Genomic DNA, 20,989 nt, shown 5'->3' with positions numbered 1-20,989 from the left:
TTATTCGAGTCAGAAACATATATATTATAGTGGGATTTTTCTAGTAGAATCTTTTCTCATCCACAAAACTTGAACCTAAAACTTTATTTAAAGGAATCAAATATATATATCATTTGAGCCAATTATATGTTAATGATTATTGTATGTTTTGATTTTTTAAAATCAATTTTTAAACTAAGAAGTTACTCAAAGAGATTTATCTCTAAACTTCTGATAGAAAAATCAACCGTAGATGATTTTCCAAATAACCTCTCTATGTCATTCTTTTAGTTGAATAGCATTTGGCTACTTTTTTAGTGAGCAAGTGACAATTTTCACAAGAGAAGGACATGTGCTGACTGACTGTTGATTACTACAGCATGCCAAATGAGATTTAATTTATTTGACATCTATACTTTTGTTTTCAATTTATGATGTAGTCTAAAAGCCCCTTCTGGACTTTGTAGCTCCCTTTCTTTCTTCCTACTCCTTCCACACTCTACTCCCCTTTCCACAACCGAAAGTGTGTAGCGATGTAAATTGGTTTTCTTGTGACTGGTGACTGTTGAGGCCTGAGAGCTAAGCTCCTACATATATGGTGATGGCTAGGGTGCGTTAGTGACTTAGGTTGTGCATCATGGACCGGCTCTGAAATCTAATTTGGGTAACAAAAAATTATGAAAAAATTATTAAAAATCCCTAAATAAATGAGTGCCTGAAAATAACTTTAATAACCTAAACATTTGTTCTTAGTTTTTAATTTCTCCACTTTAATTATTTTATACTTTACCGTAGTTTTCTACGGTGTATATAAACACGGACATAATTTAATTTGTTCAACCTTCGTCCCACCTTTGTTAAAGTTTTGCTCCGCTGGCCGGTGTTACCACCAACAAGTGGTTTGTTCATGTGGTATATCTCATATTCTCTTAAGTAAGTCGCGAGTTTGAGGATTTTAAATGGAAAATAGTTAGCTGAGAGAGCTACTCCCATGTGGATATTTCTACTCAAATAAGACTGACTCATGTAAAGATATAGAGTGACAATATATACATGTGGTTTTTTATTGTCAAGACTCTAAAAAAAAAAATCAAAAGGGGGTCAAAGGCCTAGAAATAAAAATTCTAAATTAAGATCGACTTTGTGAATGAAACCCTCATCCTTACAATTTCGAGGAGGAGGATCATCTAATAGATGCAAACCAAAATACAGTCCATGAGATTTTCCTGCTAACCAAGGAAGATCTGAAGTTGTCAACTTTACCAGTCACTTCGACTCACTCTGAATCTTTCACGTTCCTTGTTATGTTTCCTCTTCTTCTATTCGTGCCATGGTAATTTAGTCTTCACCTTCATTATCTTTGTCTTCGTCCTCATTTGATTCTTCTAACAACATGACGACATGGATCATCCATGGTATCGTGGCTGGAGTCACAATCGCAACAGTTGTTGGTGCTCATGCTTATCTGACCCGATTCAACAAATTTCGGAGCCGAGTCATCGGCATCATACCCGCTAGGTTTGCTTCGTCTCGGTTCCAGGGCAAGCCCTTGGTTCAAATCCTTGGCAAGCCCATGATCCAGGTGCACACATCTTCCTTTTTTTTTATTTCATTATTTGGGGGTGATTTTTGCTTTCTATGTAAGACCTTGTATGAGTTTTTTCTTTTTTGAATTGGTGAATTTTTGTGAACTCACTTGGACAATTTTTTGGTCAGTATTCATATCAAATGTTGGGTAATGAATGAAGGGGTGAAGGATCAATATTTTATTTTTGAGATGATTTGAAAGGGATTTTCTACCAATACAAAGTTCTCTTGCCTTTATTCTATATATCATCATTAAGTTTAATATTTTGCTAATTAAAACGATTGATAACTGCTTAATGAGTTGATGGGGTAAACTGTAAAGGATCAATATTTCATTTTTGAGATGATTTGAAACAGATTGTGTACCAATATACTTCTCTTGTTTTTATTCCATATCCTCATTAAGTTTAATATTTGGCTAATTAAAGCTATTGATACGGTGTTACCACCAACAAGTGATTTGATCATGTGATATGTTAGATTCTGTTAAATAAGTCTTGAATTCGAATATTGTGAATGAAAAATTATTCTGCTGGAAGAGCTAGCTCCTGAGAATATTTCTGCTCAACAAAATTGACTCATGCGAAAATATAGTTTTGCACCTAGTAAACACTTTGCGGTTGCCATGGATTTACAATCAAACATAACATCATTTCCAAGTTGAGGAAGATAGAAAAGAATACTAGCTACTTGCTCAAACCTAAATAACGAGAAGTTTAATGAAGGAAGAAGATGGACAAAACAGAAACTATGCTGGGCTAGGGTGTCCTTCAATATGGAGAGCAAACAACATTGGTGTTCAAGAGTCAATCTTTCCTAAGTAGATTATGGAATTTCGAGAGTTCAGCCTCTGCTTAAGACTTGATCACATAATTTTTTAATCCTCTTCTGTTCAGACACAACCCCTAATATATAATTGCTATCTAATTTAAATTCTAACTATAACAGTTGTTAACTATTGTAATAATAAAACTACTCAACTAATAATTAAATAATAACTTCCTAACCGCTATCTAATTGCTACTGTTGTTACTGTTCATGCACATTGTTCATCCTATCAATATCGCGTCCTAAAATATCAACCTTGTCCTCAAGGTGATGAACCTTCCACATTGCCTGAAATTTTTCTACTCAATCATCAAAACTTTTTTAACCATGATGGATAAAGTTTGTGGTTCATAAAGTTTTATTTCTACACCGATATCTTGCTTCATGCCATTAACAAAAATATGTCTATTAAGTGTGCTTCATCCATGCCTTTCAACATGCCCGCAAACTTCTCAAATTGCTCCACAAAATCTTCCATTGTTCCTTCTTGTTTGAGTGGTAACAAGGCAGAAAAAGGGTTGAGAGTGTTGGAAACTTGAAACCTTTCAATAATTGCCAATTTAAAATTGTCCCAACCCGTACGTGGATTACATGTTTCCCACCATTGGAACCATGACAAGGCTTAAGCCACCAGAATCGCATGCAGCTTCTCCTCTTTCGGAATGCCTCGAATTTCAAAAACCATTCCAATTTGTGAACCCAACCATAGGCATCACCATCTCCATCAAAGATTGGAATCTCCAATTTCCGCCAATGTTCATAGTTTCTATCATTAGTTGACTCTTCCTCTAGCCTTGGTCGCCTATTTTCACCCTCTTGGTTTACTCTTTGAGAACCTTCTTCGTCATGTCGCATGAAAGTCTCCATCATATTCTCCAAACATTGAATATGTTGGTCGGTTTGTAGCAGGTCAATTCGCATCGTTTCCAGCATGTCCAAAATTCTCTCTTTCGGGTGTTGGTTTACTTCTGATTGACCTTTTATCATATGATGATTTCACTCCAATTTCAATACATAGCACATGGGTGGTGCTTAGATATCAAAATGAAAAAAAAGAATTTATTATTGAATAAAGAGCCTGTCTTTCCCCGGTAGATGTCCAGCCTCTCCTTAAAACTTAACCACAGAATTTCTGAATTCCCCCTTTTGGTGGCTCCTAGGGTGCAAGTGCATCCTAGGTCTTGCACCATGCAAGAGCAAATTTTACCCGTTATAACAGGTAATAGTTACCTGCTGAAAAAAAAAATTAAAAAGACATTTTACAAGAATATCCTTCTCTCTTCCCCTGTATCCAGTGACCAACCGGAGCTCTGCCTCCTCGGTGATCCTTAACTGAGATCTTGTTGTCTCAGTGCGAAATCAACTAAAAACTCAGCTCATTTCACCTTTTTTTTCTGGAAAATGATTCTTGAATGGAAACCAATTTCTCTTGAACAGTATGCTAATAAACAAAAGTAAAACTTGCCAAAATTTGATCCAAAGTCATGATAAAAACAACCAACATCCACAACGATGGATTTGGATCCTCTCCAAAGGCTTGGATCAATTTAAAAAGAAAGAGAAAAAATGAATTGTATTTAAAGACTTGAATCAATTTAAGAAGAGAGAGAAAACATGAATTAATCCTCACCTTTAAATTTCAAAATCAATGGCTCAAATTTTGAATGGAGAGGGTATGAAGAGAAGATGGATGGAGAGGATCCAAATCCCAACTTTTATGCTTTGCTTGATATTGTTGTAAAGAAAGCACCAGATCTGGCGATGATGTTGTACAGAAAACACCAGGTCCATTTCATATCACCAAATTACTCTAGAATGTTCAACCAAAACTACACACATAAGCAAATTGGAAACCTCTAAAGACTAGAGCGATTCTCATCAACACTGAACTAGGAAACAACTCATTTGGGAATCATTCATGCTATCCTGGAACAACTCATCTGGTTCTTCCTCAGACGCAAATTCGAACTTGGATCTGAATCGAGCAAATTTTCTCCTTTTCTCCCCTTATGTTCTGAATCTAAGAGAGATTGGAGGTTCAAAGCAAATCAAACTTAGTTTGGGTGTTGAAGGAGGTGGTGTTGATGAAACTAGTTCGAACTAGTTCTCGTTGATGAAACTTCAAGTGGGCTTCAACTCTCTGCAAATCCAACCCACCGTTCCCTTCTCAAATCACCTCATCCCACCCATGTTTACCGGATCTCAGGGACCGCCGGCGCGGTGGTTGGCCAAGGGTTGCCGCTGCGGTTGAAGCTTTTCTTCAAGTATTGAAGGAGAAAGGCAGGGATGCAAGTGACATTTACATGTTATATTTTAAATAGGCTTAATCCTCAAATTAGTCCTTGTATTTATCTCGCCGTCTGAACTAGGTTCCTAACCGGAAAAATTTATGGAATAAATCCCTATCTTTGAAAAATGTATGGAGCTCGTCCTCGCCGGAGCTCCGGCGAGTGATGAAATGTCACGCTGACTGTGTAAATAAAGGTGACATGGCACTAAAAAAATTTAAATTAATTTACACATAATATAATTAACTTAAATTTAAAAAACCCAATTTTTTTTTAAATAAAACAAATTAAATTAAGTTATACATCATAAACTTTCTTCTAAACCCAAAAAAATTCATCTCCTCTACCTGCAGCCTAATTCCTTTCTCCCACCACCTTCATTTAAAGTAACCAAAAATTCAGATCTGGAAAAATCTATCCAGATTGAGAAACATGCACCCAGATCCGTGGAAGCCATCGGCCTCACCAACAATTTTGGTCACGCGATGCTCAGATCCGTGACACCGTTCAAATCGAAGATGAACCCTGTTCTGTGCGAGGAGAAAAGAAGAAAACCATTCATTTAGGTTGCGGAATCGGGGTTGCAATGGGTGGATGTTCTGGGTTTTGGGGGTGGGGGTGGGGGCTGCGATGGGTGATTGGGGGTTACGGTGGGTGGGTGGGGGTTTAATTAATTTTTTTCTTATTTTATCAAATTGAAACTCGACAACGAGTGGAAGAAGAAAGAAAGCCACCGCCTGAAGCAGCAAATTCATTTATTTATCTTGCTTGAACATTATGCCCATTTGTTTATCATGGTATTCTAATTGTCATATGTTTGTGCATTCAAAAAAAAAATCAAATTGACTACTTGAATGAATGAGTTGATTTGTGGAGGCTGCAACGGAACGAGCCAGGGTGAGATGGGTTCAATCTTTACCCAAAAAGCCAAAGATGAAACCCTTAACTTGTCTCCTTATGTTTGTTTTACTGGTAGCCTGGGATGTCTTCCCCACTATCCTATTGAGGTTGGGGTTCACAGATCTGGTTGCAGGTCGGGGTTCAATCTGGACGAAGGTGAACTCTAGAAATTCCCCTAATTGTTCTTTGCTTTTGTTTGGCCTCTTATTCTCCTTTCTCTGTCAATCTCTCTTTCTCCCCTTTTTCATTCTGGTTCCAATTGCAAGTTTGTTCTGGTGACAGAGACTTAGTGGACTTGATGCTGGTGGGACGTGGTATGAAAGGGAAGAAAGTGGCTGGGTGGTAGTGGCTGGGTTTGTTGAAGGTGAAGATGAAAAGGTGAAGATGAAAGATGAAAGATCGATTAATTTGGTTTCTGAGTTTTAATTGGATGGTGAAGATGAATATTTTAATTAAGTTTTCATTAATTAAACTTTTTTTTTGTTAATTTTAATTGGAAAAAAATAAAAATCCGAAAACTTTATTTTGCTTATGTGTAGATTTTTTATTTTCCATGTCAGCTTCATTCATACAGTCAGCGTGACACTTCATCACTCGCCGGAGATCGGAGCTCCGGTGAGGACTGGCTCCATACGTTTTTCAAAGATAAGGATTTATTCCACAATTTTTTCCGATCAGGGACCTGGTTCAGACGGCGAGACAAAGACAGGGACTAATTTGAGGATTAAGCCTTTTAAATATATCTAATTTTTTTGTCAACAGAATGAGCCGGTTTCCAATTTCTCCACTTGACAGATGCTTTAATCTCATTGGCTCTCACCTATATGGCACCGGTGCAAGACCCATCTCCTATTGCACCTTATACTCCCCCCCCTTTTGTTCAGATAATTGTTGCTATCTAATTTAAATTCAAACTATAAGACCATGTACAATGGTTTTTCCATTCAACTCCCTCCTTTTTCACTTTTTACATTGCACATCACCTTCTTTCTCTTCCATCTAATAATTCAACATACATTCAACTTTTACTCACTACAATGGTTTTGTTTTGATAAAATTCAACACCCTACCTCACCACTTTTATTTCATATTCTTACTTTCTTTTATGTTTTTGTTTTTTTCAATATATATTAATAACAATTATCGATTGAAATTAAATTAAAATAATTAAGAGTTAATTTTTTTTTCTAGTTTAGTAATTTTATATTCTTAATTAATTTTTTCTTGCAAGTAAAAAAAGACGAGATATAGGGATAGTCATTATTAAAACAAGTGAAATTACAAAAACTTATACACTAAGCAAACAAATCTATTTAATCACGAAACATTCCGAACTTTGCCCATATGTGTTTGACTAGATCTGCTTGCAATTCGTGATGTACATTTGAATCACGCATCACAGATCTATAATATTAACTATAATTTGGATTAGATGACAGCATGATGAAATTTGGAGAAAATCCATAATTTGGTATATTTTGGGGACCCCGTTGGTTGGAAGATTCATTTTGAACTAGACTCAGACCCGCGCGATGCGCGGCGGAAAAAATGATTTCATAGTTCTTTTTTTAATTTAAAAGTTATATCACTTCAAAAAAAATCATTTTTTTAGTGGTGGTTTTTTTACACCTTGTGGCTGTTTCTAATGGCATTAAACGTTTCCGTGACAACCATCGTGCCTGGCACCTTCTCAAATGCCACGACCGTATTTGTGACAATTTTTACCCAAGTGCTAGTTCTATGTGCTCTTAGATTGTTGTTGCATATTCAGCTCTTGTTGCAGCCGCTACTGCTGTTTTCTTGATCTATCCGATTGGTCAAGGAAGCTTTTCTGACATTATGCCTCTATGAATCTCTGGTACTTTCAACTTTATGATAGTATTTCAGGTTGAGCATAACATCCTTATGCATCCATTTCACATGTTAGGTGTAGATGTGCATTTGACGACTCCCTTTTTAGTGCTATGCACGGTTCCTTGGTAACTTCTAGTTTGATCATAACTGTCACAAAATGTTCAATGAAAAGTTCAATTTTGGAAGAGAAAACCCACGTGATTCTTATCTTTTTTTATCTCTTTAACAAACCACCTTCAAAATCCACAAATATGAACAAACATAACGTTATGATTATAATTCTCAGCCACTGGAGTTCTTCATCATGCTACTGGAGTTCTTCATCATGCTACAGATGCATATAATTCTCATCTAAATTTTATGGGGTAAATAGCCCAAGTTGGTCCCTGAATGTGTCAGCCGCCTTCAAGTTTGTCTCTAAACTTCTAAAATGCCTCTCGGAGTCCCTCAATGTGGCCAAACCCCTTCATGACAGTCCCCGAGTTGAAAAAAGTTGACAGACGTTAACGGAGTGCTGACATGGATTTTTTTTTATATGCTGAAGTTTACGTGGCATTTAAACGTTGGGAAAGTTTGAAATGCTTCAATTTAGTCCTTGATTTCGTTTATATGAAGAAGAACCCTAAAAATTAGGGGAAAATCCCAAATTCTCAAACCTTCCTTCTTCCCACCTCTGAATTTCTTCTTCCATTTCCCTCGCAATTTCTTTGTTGTTCTTCCTACACTCATTCCAGTTCACTCTTCTGCTATCTCTCCTTCTTTTCCTCTTTTTTTTTTTTTTTCTTTTCCCCCTTTTTATCAATCCTAAATGCACAAGATAGTTGAGTTGCCACTGCTCTAACGAGACTGGTATTCACAATCTGAATCTAACAAGCAAGAGAGGAAAAGGGTTGACTGGAGAGTGAGTGCGTTTAAGCACACATGGAAGGAGGAGCAGAGAAGGAGTTAGATAGAAGGAGCAAGTTTCTACACACTTTGATACAGAACAAGAAGAAAGCCAACACAGAGCAACATGATGATGATGATGTTGATAACACTAGCAGCAGCCTCATGACCACGAGCAGAATGCGTGCATGATGGTCATCATGTCTGATGGAAGACAAACTAGTTTGGAGACTGTGGAGACAAAAATTAACGTTGATGTGTATAAAATTGGAGCAAAATCTTCATGATTTGAACCATCCACATCAAAATGTGTATTCGAGCTTCAATAGTTTTATGGTAGGTTCCATGGAGTTATCTGTTGGTTCTGTGGGTTTATCTTCATGAAGATGAAGGTGATAATGTTTCAACCGGAAGTTAAATAGAATTCACATTATAGCTAGTAAATTGTTTAGTTCAGCTGGCAAATGAGTTGTTTTTACACCCTCAAGCTCTAGGTTCGAATCCCCCAACCACCACTTTTTTAAAAAATGATAAATTTTACATTGGGGGTTAATTTGCCACATTCAGGGACTAATTGACGTCTAAATGGTCTAAATGTTTTACCAACACTCAATTCCACGTAGGCAGTCCAACTAAGAAAAAAAATAAAATAAAAAGATTTTGTTAACGTCCGTTCCTTTTTTTAACGTCAAGGACTAACGGTGAATGACTTTTGCCACATTCAGGGACCGCGGGAGGCATTTTAGAAGTTTAGGGACAAACTTGAAGGCGGTTGACACATTTAGGGACCATCTTGGCTATTTACCCAAATTTTATGCCACTTAGTAGAAGTGCATACAAGTTTAAAACTTCAATGTGGAACACATGGGACAGAGTTGGAAACTTCATATATTTTATTATTATCTTGTTAATATGAGCTCAGCTCCATAGGAACTTCTACTTACCTTTATGACAAGGTTGTCAAGTGTACTGTTTAAGGAAGATTGATTTATGCTGGGTAGAAATTGTTCTTCACTTGGAATATATAAAATCCTTAACGCAAGTTCTGAGGTATATTAGCTCCTTCCATGTTGTCCAAAGCTCTAAAGACAAGGAATCATCTGTCAAAAACACCATAATAACCATTTTGAGATAATTATCCATACAAGATTGAACAAAGAGAGCACGATCAAGATTAAATGCGATAGTGAATGACGAATACAATAAATTGCCAGATCAATCAGCAAAAAGAGGAAGAATGGAGGGTGAGAGTCAGAGCGAGAGTCCATGTTCATCTGTGAAATTGTGAAATAAAGAGAGAGTTTGAGTGGGATAGTATAAATAAAATGAGAATACAAAGTTGGGAACACAATTAAGCTTGGTGCAGATGTAACCGATAAAAAGCTGTGAAATCAATAAGGGAAAACTGAAGCTTAGAACATAATGGCTGTAACGGAACAGAGGCTTGATGTAACGGTTGGCAACATAAACTTTGAGATTGAGAAAACTTCGTGGAGCTGGAAAGCATAATAGTAAGCAACATTAGCCTCTAGCTCTATGTTCAATCCTTTAAAAGATTACAACGTGACACGTCATTAAAACTGCTGATGTGGGTACTATTGCTAGAGGTATAAACGCTGAGGTGACGGCGTTAGATCGCACGCTTCACAATTCCTATATTATAAATAGATAGATAGATTCTGTAGTTGTTGGAATTCTGGTAGTTGAAAGAGTAATTGATAGAGTTTTGGGTGTTAAAAGGGTTATTGTTGGGATCCATTTCACTAAAAATATGTTTAGAGCTACAAATAAGAGTTTATTGGAGGTTAAATAGAAAAACTAGAGGGGAAAAATGTCATTTTTTTTCTGTGTCCAAATCAAATGAACCAATTCTCTATTTATAGATAAAAAATGATGAATTTTGGTGGAAAAAAATTAATTACTACGAAATAATTGATCTCAAATAATTATGATGAAATAAAAATCTAAAAATTACAACAACCAATGAGATTTTGCCATGTGTGTTGAGTGAGACTGGTTACTGTTCATTCAACTATGTTGAATGTATTCAACATGTTGAATATTCAACACTTCATTGGACTCCTTCAACTATTGCATATGGTCTAACCATTACTAACTGTTGTAATGAGAAACCCAACTAATAATTAAATAATAACTTTCTAACTGCTACTACTGATGTTTTTTTTATAGGCAATTAAGAATATATTGAAATGAAGCACAAGGGGTACTTCAACCCAATACAAGAGGATAGAAAAATAAAGGTACAGTGACTTACAAAGACAAAGAATATAAAAAAGAACCCACCCCCACCCCTCCATGGAAGAAAGATCTTAGGAGGAGGCCTCATTAAAACCTTATTAGAAGAAAACCCCTTAGGAAAACCTAGTAAGGAAAAAGAGTACCTCCCACTAAGATCAAAACGAAACTTCCAATGGAGACTAATATACATAGATAAAGGGAAAACATCATAAGCCATTGTCCCAAGAACCAGCACAGGTCAGCATGCCTAAAATCACTCCACACTTATATGTTCATGTTGCTCCTAGAAATGATCATCATGATATCCAAAGTATAGCCATAATCACACCAAACAAGCCTCAACCTCTGAGAAGACACCAGAAACATAGCACATCCACCACCAGATAATAATCCATGACCTGATTAGAGAGAGTCCACCTAAATTCCATGACAAGATGCCCCAAAAATTGATAGAAACACAGACAAGCATCCAACAAAAAATCCAGCAAACAACCAGCATAGAAACTAGGATATGAAGATCTTAAATTAAAGCACCATCAGGAAAGTAATGCATTCCAACACCTGCACAACACAAACAGCTCCCAACCACAATTACCATGGCCCCAGAAGTATGTACCAAGAAACAAATAAGTTAGCAGCTGCCAACTTTCCCTGCATAATACAAATGAACAGCAAGCAAGCAATTACATTTGAGTGATACATGAGATGGGGTCTGATTTCCACTCAAATACAGAACATCTAAATTCCTTCTCCAATGCAGAAAACCAGCTCCAAGACCGCCACTGGATCATTTCAAAAATCTGTTCTGAATCTGCAGCCTCATTGTTGAAGACTCTTCACTCGCACTGCTCATGCACACTGTTCATCCAATCAGAGTTAAAAAAGGTTTAAAGATAATAAGATTTGCACCATAAATGGTTGACTCTTCTCTGGCTAGTGGCTACTATTTAAAATAAGCATTAAACTGCAAACCATACAGGAGTGGTTTTCTTCTAGAATGAAGAGTCTCTTTGAGTATATTTTTCATTTTAACTCAACTATTGCTCTTGACTCACTTGTAAATTTTTCGCACAACTAACTGAATTCTTTGTTTATACTTTATATATGCATGTCAAGTATGAGACCTTCATTTTGGCTGGTTCACATTATATCAAGCTTTTTCGAGAACCTATTATTTTTTGTAATTTGTTGTCTCTAATGGTCATATTATGATGTATCTAATATCCTCCTGTAACAAAAAAAAAAATTATGATGTATCTCACCTACTTTGGGCTGAATGTGACAGAGAACATGGGAAAGGGCAAAGCTGGCTGCTACATTGGATCATGTTGGTAGGTCTATCCCATGACATGATTTTCCTCCAACTTGGCATGAATAGTATCTTGGCATTCTAATTCAAAAACATCATGATATGGTTTTGATTGTGGTATAGGCATATTTACATGTATTCTACATGTATGTTATCTGGTGCATCATATTCAAAAACAAAATATGCAGTTTCACAATTTGGTACATCTTACTTGCTTCTCTTATGTCTCTGATTGGTAATTTTCTCTGGTTTAAGTTGTGGCAACTGATGATGAAAGGATTGCTGACTGCTGTCGACAATTTGGGGCTGATGTCATAATGACTGCAGAATCTTGCCGAAATGGTATGCAACTTAGGAGCATATTTTAGCCATTCAATGCCTTGTGTCTCCCTAACACAATGATTCATACTCGTTGTTTTACTTATTAGGTGCTGAGCGTTGCAATGAAGCCGTACAGAAGCTTGGGAAAAAGTATGATATTGTTGTGAACATTCAAGGTGATGAACCACTTATTGAACCTGAAATCATAGATGGTATTGTCAAAGCTTTGCAGGTAAGTTTTTATAATAAATTATTTTCATCCCACAAAAAATGTGAATATTGTTCTATCTATTAGCAAAAAATTAATAACTGTTATGTCATATATGCACTTCAATTTTCAACAAACTATAAACAATTTCTGCTGTTCCACATCACTTGGTTAAAATAGCATAAGTTGATCTTGATAAGCTTCACATTAAAACCTTTTAACTTTATGGCCAAAAGGAAAAACTACTATGTATATCTCATTGTTGGATTTTTACTCTTCTGCTCATACTTTTATCTGCCATGATCCTTACAGGCAACTCCAGATGCAGTTTTCAGCACTGCAGTCACATCTTTAAAGTCTGAAGATGCGAATGATCCAAATAGAGTGAAATGCGTGGTCGATACTCGTGGTTATGCAATCTATTTTTCACGAGGATTAATCCCATTCAACAAGTAACGTTTTTCATCTTAATTGTTCCTCCATTCACAAAACTTCTTACTTGTGAATTAGTTGTGAAAGTTATCTGTAGTAGTGTAATGATTACATTATGCAAAACTGGATAAATCCCTGCACACATACTACAGGTCTTGGAAGGTCAATCCACAGTTCCCTTATTTGCTTCATCTTGGGATTCAGGTACTAATATTAAATTGTTTTAATTGGCCACGATAACAATCAAACAATGCTCATAGTTTATTTGTCTGATACCATTATTTGATTCATTGTAAGCTAATAGTTTTCTGTCTGATCATCTGCTAGAGCTATGATGCAAAGTTTCTAAAGATATACTCAGATCTTCAACCTACCCCATTGCAACTCGAGGAGGACTTGGAGCAGCTTAAGGTCCTTGAGAACGGTTATAAGATGAAGGTACATATTGTTCCTTACTTCGACAGGGTACAAATATCTAAATTTCATATTATAACCACGTTAGATGAGGAGTAAATCACAATAGTAAAGGACACCACATCTTTCACCTAAAACCTTAAATCTGTGTTTATGAGTCTTTTCCATACTTCAAATGTGAGTTTTTATGACATTACCATGCTCCCCTCTCAACGGGGCTATTGTCGGTTATCAAGGTCATAACCGCCAGCTCTGATGCTGGCTGTTATGGTGTGAAGGCTAATACCTCACGGTTATAGCATACAAGGACACCACATCTTTGACAAAAAAATATGAAGATTAAGTGTGTATGAGTCTTTTTCAATTATATGTTATTCAACTCTATTCCTTTTGTTCAATGTGAGACTTGAAGAATTCTCAAGATGTTATACCTTGTGAAGATGTTTGGAATTACTTTTTATTATTTGTTGTAGGTAATAAAAGTTGACCACAATGCTCATGGTGTGGACACTCCTGAAGATGTTGAAAAGATAGAATCTCTAATGCGCGAGAGGAACCTGTCTTGAACTATATTGGAGCAATTAAAGCAGTTGTGTATTAAGTATTAAGTATTAACTATTAACACAAGACATCACAGGATGGTTTATATTCCTTTTACATTTTCTTTTTGAATTACTCTTCTAGTTTCTTTGAACATAGGGGTCAATTTGGAAAGGGTCATGTCATAACTTCCATGTGTCACAAAACATCTTATATGTTTGGGTTCGGTTATGTACATGCTCACCATGATCCAATGAGAATCGTTGGATAAAATATTTTAAAAATGAATGATCCATTTTTATTATGTTAAAGATACTAATTTACTAAAATACCCTTTACTCTCTTGTGATCATATACCATAGAGTCCACTTATGCTCTTCTCTATCCGCCACCCAAACCACCATCCAGTCACCACTACCACCATAACTTGACTTATGGACCCTCTTCATTTTTTTCTTCATTGAGCTTATATAGGCACGAGAACAGGCTACCCCACCCTTCGCGCCATTGATACGTGGGCATGCCATAACACCATCAAGTTGAGCTCCACTAATCGCTTCCTTCGATGTTGGGCCTTGGGTGATGGGACATTTTTCACACAAACCTTCATTCTTGCTCTTGCTATGACCTAGGGATTCTAGATCTAGGGTTATGAACATCCATTTATGAACAACAGAGAACTTGTCTTACTGAATGAAGGGTCAAATCTTTTATAGTGTGGCTAAACCCTAATCTTAAGCTATTACCTTACAATTGCCTAATGTGTCATGTGTCAAGTCCGACCCAGACCATAACAACTCACCATCGGTCCTTAACGAGGACTTGCCTTGTAGCCTAAAAACCCTAAAAGTAGGTTGGGGAACCAGCTTTAGCGCATGACGCCCTAGCCAGTCCACATGCCCACAAGATGTCGAGTCTGAAGCATAAAGACAAAGTGCATCTTTACTCTAGCTCGCCAAGTCTGCCTTCCTCCCGCACTTGTTTGAACCTTAGACCCTGAAAGGGCTTGGGCGTCAAGTTTAGGGCGTGCCCCCTGGCTAGTCCACATGCTCACAAGACGTCAAGTCTGAAACATGAAAGCGCATATTTATTCTAGCTAGCCAAAATCTCCTTCTTTTAATGCAAGCTGGCTAGCCTGACACCACAATCGGTCCACCTGCCCACAATGCAACTATTCCATAATACTAAAGAGGAGGAAAATGCTTATTCCAACCTTGCTTCCAATTCATGGAGCACAAATCCCCACGCATCGAACTACTCCCATGTCAAGTCACATCACGTGGCATCATTCATGTGCCTTTACAGTTGTCGCGTGTGATGTTCACCATAAATGCCATGATTTCACTGAGATTCCTTCTACAGACATGCCTGCCCACAACTAGCATTGTTGTCAAATCGCCACCGGGCAAGCTCCAACCCACATGTGTGGGACATTAACTCACCCCACACCCAGAGTTGCACATATGGAGCGTGGAAAGATGATTTTCAATAAACGGATCTAGGATAAGCTATGATACCATATAAGAATTTGAGAGATATAGCTCTATCCCAAAACTACCTTAGAGGTGAGGATTGCACTACTTTTTATAAGGAATATTTTGGTCATATCTCTAGTTAAGACCCTAACAAATCTACCTAGTGCAAATTCCATGAGATCTCCAAGATATGGTCTATTTCCTTAGAACTGAGATTTAGCATGATTTTAGATGAATCTAGACAAGTGTCCTATCCATTTGCCAAAAGAAATAAAATTCAGAGTATGGCAATAATCAATTCAAATACAGTAGCAGGAGAGACTACTCAATACATATTGCTACTCGTACACAGCTGCAAGCTAGGTGGCAAACCCTCTCAAAGATCAAGTACACTAACCTGGAATATCTGTCAGGAAGTGGGTAACAGGACTTTGGACCATGAAAGAAACTTGGCCACTTAAAAGTTCCACCTAAACCAAACTACTGATAGTACCTAATAGTTAACATCATCTAGTTATAAGAAACAACTGTAAGACCAAGTAACTTACCTCCTCAGCAGTAAAGAGTAAAGACGACCAAATTAACCTATGCAAAGCCTCAGTTGTTTTTTTTTATATAAAGGAACGAAGCTTCCTTTCTTTATGCCCAGAAAATACCTCCTAGAAGAGAGTTATTTCTCCCTATGTCTTGGTTACACATTCAAGCTCGGTTCTGTAGCTTACACCTGATACAGTGATGCAGTGCAGCCAAAAAAATTGATTGATTCTAGAAACCTGACCATTTGTATAGATAGTCCTGTACTTGGAAATCAACAAAATCATGTTGACCACTTACCATTCAAAGATTGATGATAGTCAGAAGGAGTTGTGTTTAACAGCTGCGGTGATACATGATTCAGGGACTATCACAGCATGATGAATGGTGTAAGGGATTGTGATGGCAGAAGAAGAAAATGAGGACATGGAAAGAGGTAAAAGTAGAAAGTCCGGATCCACCTTGATAACAAATACCACTAATTCTTTAAGCAGCTATAGGTGTGTCAATTACCAAACTCTTGTGCTTGTCAAAGTGAATAGAAGGTGGTACCTAATAATTGCTGCCACACATAGAAGTTAAATTCATTCTAACTATAGAATTCTTTGCCACTTACTACATTCAATTCCTTGCCACTTAATTCAATATCACTTGATTCACTTCTTCCTCCCTAAACCACTGACAGAAAATCAAACATTACCCATGAAATTCTCATCAGATGGCAAGTCTTAACATGGCTCAATCAATACCAAGAGTTTCAGAAATGCAGACAAATCAATGTGAAATGACACAATCTCAAGGGGGAACACCCTACTCTTTATACTTAGCTGGTCTAGATTGCATTGATCAATTGATGTCAAAATGTCATAATAAAACAAAAATCAACTGATCATTTTACCAAAGACATGCACATCATAGGAGGTTAAAATCAAATGCACTCACTACAACCACTACAGAAAATGCATCAATTATAAGGTGAAACTGAACAAAAAAAAATAGACCCAAATGATTCTTCTTTATACAACCATGGAGTACAACTATGGAGTCTCTAATACCCTTTCCCTTCCCCATCAAAGAAAAGCTATTACAAAAGAAGAGTACCCAATTGGAGGGTTGTCTGAGACATTTTCACAAACACCTCACGTGCATGAAAGCTAAGAGGAGCCACCACCGGTGTTACGGAGCCTGTAAACTATGCGTCCTTTGGAAGAATCATAGCGACTGACCTCAACTTTGACCCTGTCGCCGGGAAGGATCCGAACGAAGTTCTTCCGGATCTTGCCGGAGACATAGCCGAGGATAAGGTCCTCGTTGTCGAGGCGGACACGGAACATGCCGTTGGGGAGGGACTCAGTGATGAGACCCTCGTGGACCCATTTCTGCTCGCTGGACTTGTCGGCGGTGGGTGGCTTGGCGGCGGCGGAGAAGGGCGCCGGCGAGTGGGAGAGGGAGAGAGGGTGGTTGAGTGGTTGAAGAAAGCGAAAGGAGTGTGTGGTGGTGGTTAAGGGAATGAGATTATGATGATGATGAAGGGTTGGAGTTGGAGTGTGGAATGAGAAGAGAGATGATGAGGTGAACATGTCTCTTCACTTGTGGTGTGAATGTGTGATGATGAAGGTTTTGCAGTTTCTTTCTCAGTTTGTGTTGTTGAAGAAAATGGGGATATTTGGGTGGGATAAGGTTTTGGGAAATATATACCCATGCTTGCAAGAGGGAATGAGGAAGGAAAACAATTGAAAATTTGAGGAAATATCTTTCTGAATTCTGACATAGGTATAAAAATGTAATTTAACCTACCGGGTTTAACTTTATCACCTCGCAATAGGTTGAGGGTTTGAATCTACCTGAGATCACTAAAATTTAAAGTGGTGGGTAATCCAGCTTCTGCTGGCCTTCCCAACATGTCATCGGTGCTCTATCCGGTAGTCTGAAACCTTGAAAAGAGATATACATGGGATATAATATGAAGGGGGTAAAATATCACAAACATCTAAAAAAAATAAAGAATCAAATAGAAAGACAAAAAATTAAAATTTATAACAAAATTAAAAAGATGAAACTTTAAAAAAAATTAGAGTTATTGGTCTAATTAGTCCCTGAATTTATAAACGAGTTTGATTTTAGTCTTTCTCATAATTTATAAATGCAAAGTCTCTCATGCAATTCGTACCAAAAGCAAGTCTCATGCATCAGTTGAAGAAAAATATTTGAATGAGATTGATTTGATATTTTTTAGTAATTAAACAACTTAAAAGTGCTTTAAACTAATATCAGCCAACCATGATTCATGTTATCAAACTCTGTTTTAAAATAAAAGTATTCAAACATAAATCACATTACAACCAACCCACTTTGACGTAGATTCTGTTTTGCAAACTCACATTCACCCAAACTTTGTTTTGCAAACTGAAATCCAAACACACCAAATCATTTACATCTTTGAACATTTTTCACCTTTCCTAAAGTTTAAGAATCCTCAATAGTCAGCTAAATCATACTTGTCAAATAAAGCTGAGAAAAATTTGCGTATGCTTGGTGCAATAAGACAAACTAGGCGAGAATACCATGGTTTGACACTCAACTTATCAAATTGCTCCAGAAAAAACAATATGCACACATTTCTTAATGATGTAGCATTAAAAGCCTCCGACATCTCGTACAATATTGAAACATTGTCCACTGAAATATCCTGAGAAATAGTATGTTCACAAAGAGACTTAAGATTGTCCAGAAGATATTGATCTGCAACAATGAGGAGGTCCTCAGCAATATCCAAATTGACATCTATTGTTCCAGTGTAAATAAATCTCATCATCAACTCAAAGACATCCCATTTAATATTTGGAATCTCTATATCTTGGGCTTCACTTTCCTTATAACGTTGATCAAATATTGCACGGAATATATCGGAAGAAGCCTTTAAAGAACCTCTATGAGCATAAAACCTTTTACCTTCAACTAAGAATGTGACATCAGAAAGATTAGGATTGTTCACATATCGTTCGCCTAAGTACACCTTCGGAGGAGCAAGAAAAACACGAGAGACAGGTGTGGCTTTGGTGGCCAACTTGTAAAGTGCTCTTGAAGCATCACTCTTCTGTTTCAGGTTTGCAGATTCAAGAAGATCCATAAGCAATTCTAGTCCATTATTAACAATGAAAATAGTTTTATGATCATCGGGGAAACATAAGTGAGCAAGGGCAATAGCTACAAGTCTTTGAACACCTTTGTCTGCAAAGCGCATAAGATTCATCAGGTGTTTTAGTACTCGCCCATGCATAATCTCCTCTAATTTTTTTTTAAATTACTGCCACATACTTCTTAGTAGGAACTAGGAAGAGTATTGAAAGGTCCATCAAGAAGTTTTTGAGCCAGTCTTAATAATATCTGCAACATTGTCCTCATTAACAGCAAGACCATAGAGAGCGAAGGCTGCACTGTGTTGGACAAAATAAATCTCTGAGTTAAGAAGATTGAGTAGAGGCTCTATACCTTCATTATAAGCAATGCTAGCTTGATTGTCAGGGTCCTGTGCTAACCTCCCAAGAGCACAAGCTGACATTCCACTAAGTTGTTCATCTGAGGATGTAAGCATGTCAACCAAAGGTCTTACAGCCCCTCTTTCGGCAATCTGAATCTTAGTAGCCCGACCCAATTCAACAAACTGACAAAGTAAAAGAGTTGCTTCTCTTTGGCTCTTCAAACATGAGGAACTCAACAACCAAATCACTGGTTGTAAAGCACCAGCTTCAAGAAGAGCTTCCTTAATATTTGGCAAAGAGTGGACCAGATTTCTGATTAAACCAACTGCCTCATAATGTATAGTAGGGTCATCTGATCCAAGCATTAGTACAAGAGTGGGCAATGCATTGCATTCAACAATCTGATTTGCGTTGTCATTATTTTGATATGCAAGAACTCGCAAGGCCCCTGCAGCTGCCACTTGTACCTTTGAATCATTGAATTCAAGCAATTCAACAAGAGGAAGAATACCACCTTCATTCCTGAAAAGGGTCTTAATGTTGGAGTTTTGATAGGCAAGATGGGTTATTGTGCCTGCTGTTGTCTTAAGAATACCAATAAGTGCTTGAGACATGACACCAGCCTTGTGCACCCTTAACAAATCAACAAGATGAGGCAAGGCTCCAGCATCAACAATGAGTTGTTGATACTTCGGTTGAAAAGATAGAAGGGTGAGGACCAAAGCACATCCTCTCTGCACATCATATTTGAAGGTATCAGAGAAGCCTTGACCACCATTTTCATCTCTCAAATAAAAAAGAAGTCTCATGATAATAGGGACAGCGTCAGAATTCAGTATATCCCCAAGCTCTTCGTCTCTGTGAGGGCGATTTCGAACGTTGAAGGTAGTAGTTGCAGCAGCACTGCTTGAGAGATAGGGGGGGGGGGGGGCGGAATCGAGGATAAGAACATGTTTGAGAATCTTGTCAAGTAGATATTTTGGAGAATCCTTCGTCGCGTGTGTACTAGAATATTGATCGGAATTGATGATGTGAAGATGTTGGAGAATCTTGTCCATTAGAACTTGTGGAGAATCTTGATCTTCCTTTGGGGTACCGTCTCTGGCAATGCCATTTAAAACATAAAGGGCAGTTGTTGCCGCAACACGATCTGAGAGAGAGGGTGAGGGGACGGAATTCAGGACAAGAACATGTTCCAGTGGAGAATCCATTTGTGTATTGCAATCCTGCGCTTCTGTTTTGTTACCATGAATGTAGATGTAGATGGTAAGTATGAACGAGAGATAGGTAATTACTATATGTGATAATTAATTGAATAGTATTTGATTGAATAATCATTTTAGAGTTGGAGATGAGACCAAAAATAGGAACTCGGTTAATGTTGTTCCTTTGAATGCTTGAGGATTTCATGCTTCACTCCAACCTTAGATCCACACGTCAATCATGGTTGTGGTTAGGTGATGAAAACTTCTCAATGCGTTTGTTGCTCCCATTAGGGGTGTCAATTTGCCGGTTCAAATAACTTGTGTAGGGACTTAACCGATATGGAAGATACATGAAATTTGTAGTTGTATTGATGGTTTGAGTTGTTGTACAAATTGGATTCAGTCGTTGTATCCCCTATTCATAAGGTAAATTCTAGCTGAGCACAATGGTTACAAAGGAAAAACACCACCTCCCCACATCCAAATATC

The 20,989-nt window shown here is 37.4% G+C and overlaps 2 protein-coding genes and 1 pseudogene across 2 annotated transcripts; 1 reads left to right on the top strand and 2 right to left on the bottom strand.

Moving 5' to 3' along the window:
- The first annotated feature begins 574 nt into the window (after positions 1-574).
- On the top strand, positions 575-13,830 carry LOC130743454 (3-deoxy-manno-octulosonate cytidylyltransferase, mitochondrial-like). The gene is made up of 9 exons (XM_057595707.1): positions 575-589; positions 1,322-1,561; positions 11,866-11,911; positions 12,145-12,231; positions 12,318-12,442; positions 12,731-12,870; positions 13,003-13,054; positions 13,178-13,288; positions 13,738-13,830. Exons 1-9 carry the CDS (start codon positions 575-577, stop codon positions 13,828-13,830), a joined length of 909 nt encoding a protein of 302 aa, XP_057451690.1.
- A 3,137-nt stretch (positions 13,831-16,967) lies between these two features.
- LOC130743453 (translation initiation factor IF-1, chloroplastic) lies at positions 16,968-17,393 on the bottom strand. Its single transcript, XM_057595706.1, has one exon. It carries the CDS (start codon positions 17,391-17,393, stop codon positions 16,968-16,970), a length of 426 nt encoding a protein of 141 aa, XP_057451689.1.
- Positions 17,394-18,205: 812 nt separating this feature from the next.
- LOC130748401 (ARM REPEAT PROTEIN INTERACTING WITH ABF2-like) lies at positions 18,206-20,585 on the bottom strand (annotated as a pseudogene).
- Positions 20,586-20,989: the final 404 nt, after the last annotated feature.

This window comes from Lotus japonicus, chromosome 3, assembly GCF_012489685.1.
Source record: "Lotus japonicus ecotype B-129 chromosome 3, LjGifu_v1.2".
Taxonomy (NCBI): domain Eukaryota; kingdom Viridiplantae; phylum Streptophyta; class Magnoliopsida; order Fabales; family Fabaceae; genus Lotus; species Lotus japonicus.
This window is presented reverse-complemented; position numbering and strand designations above follow the sequence as displayed.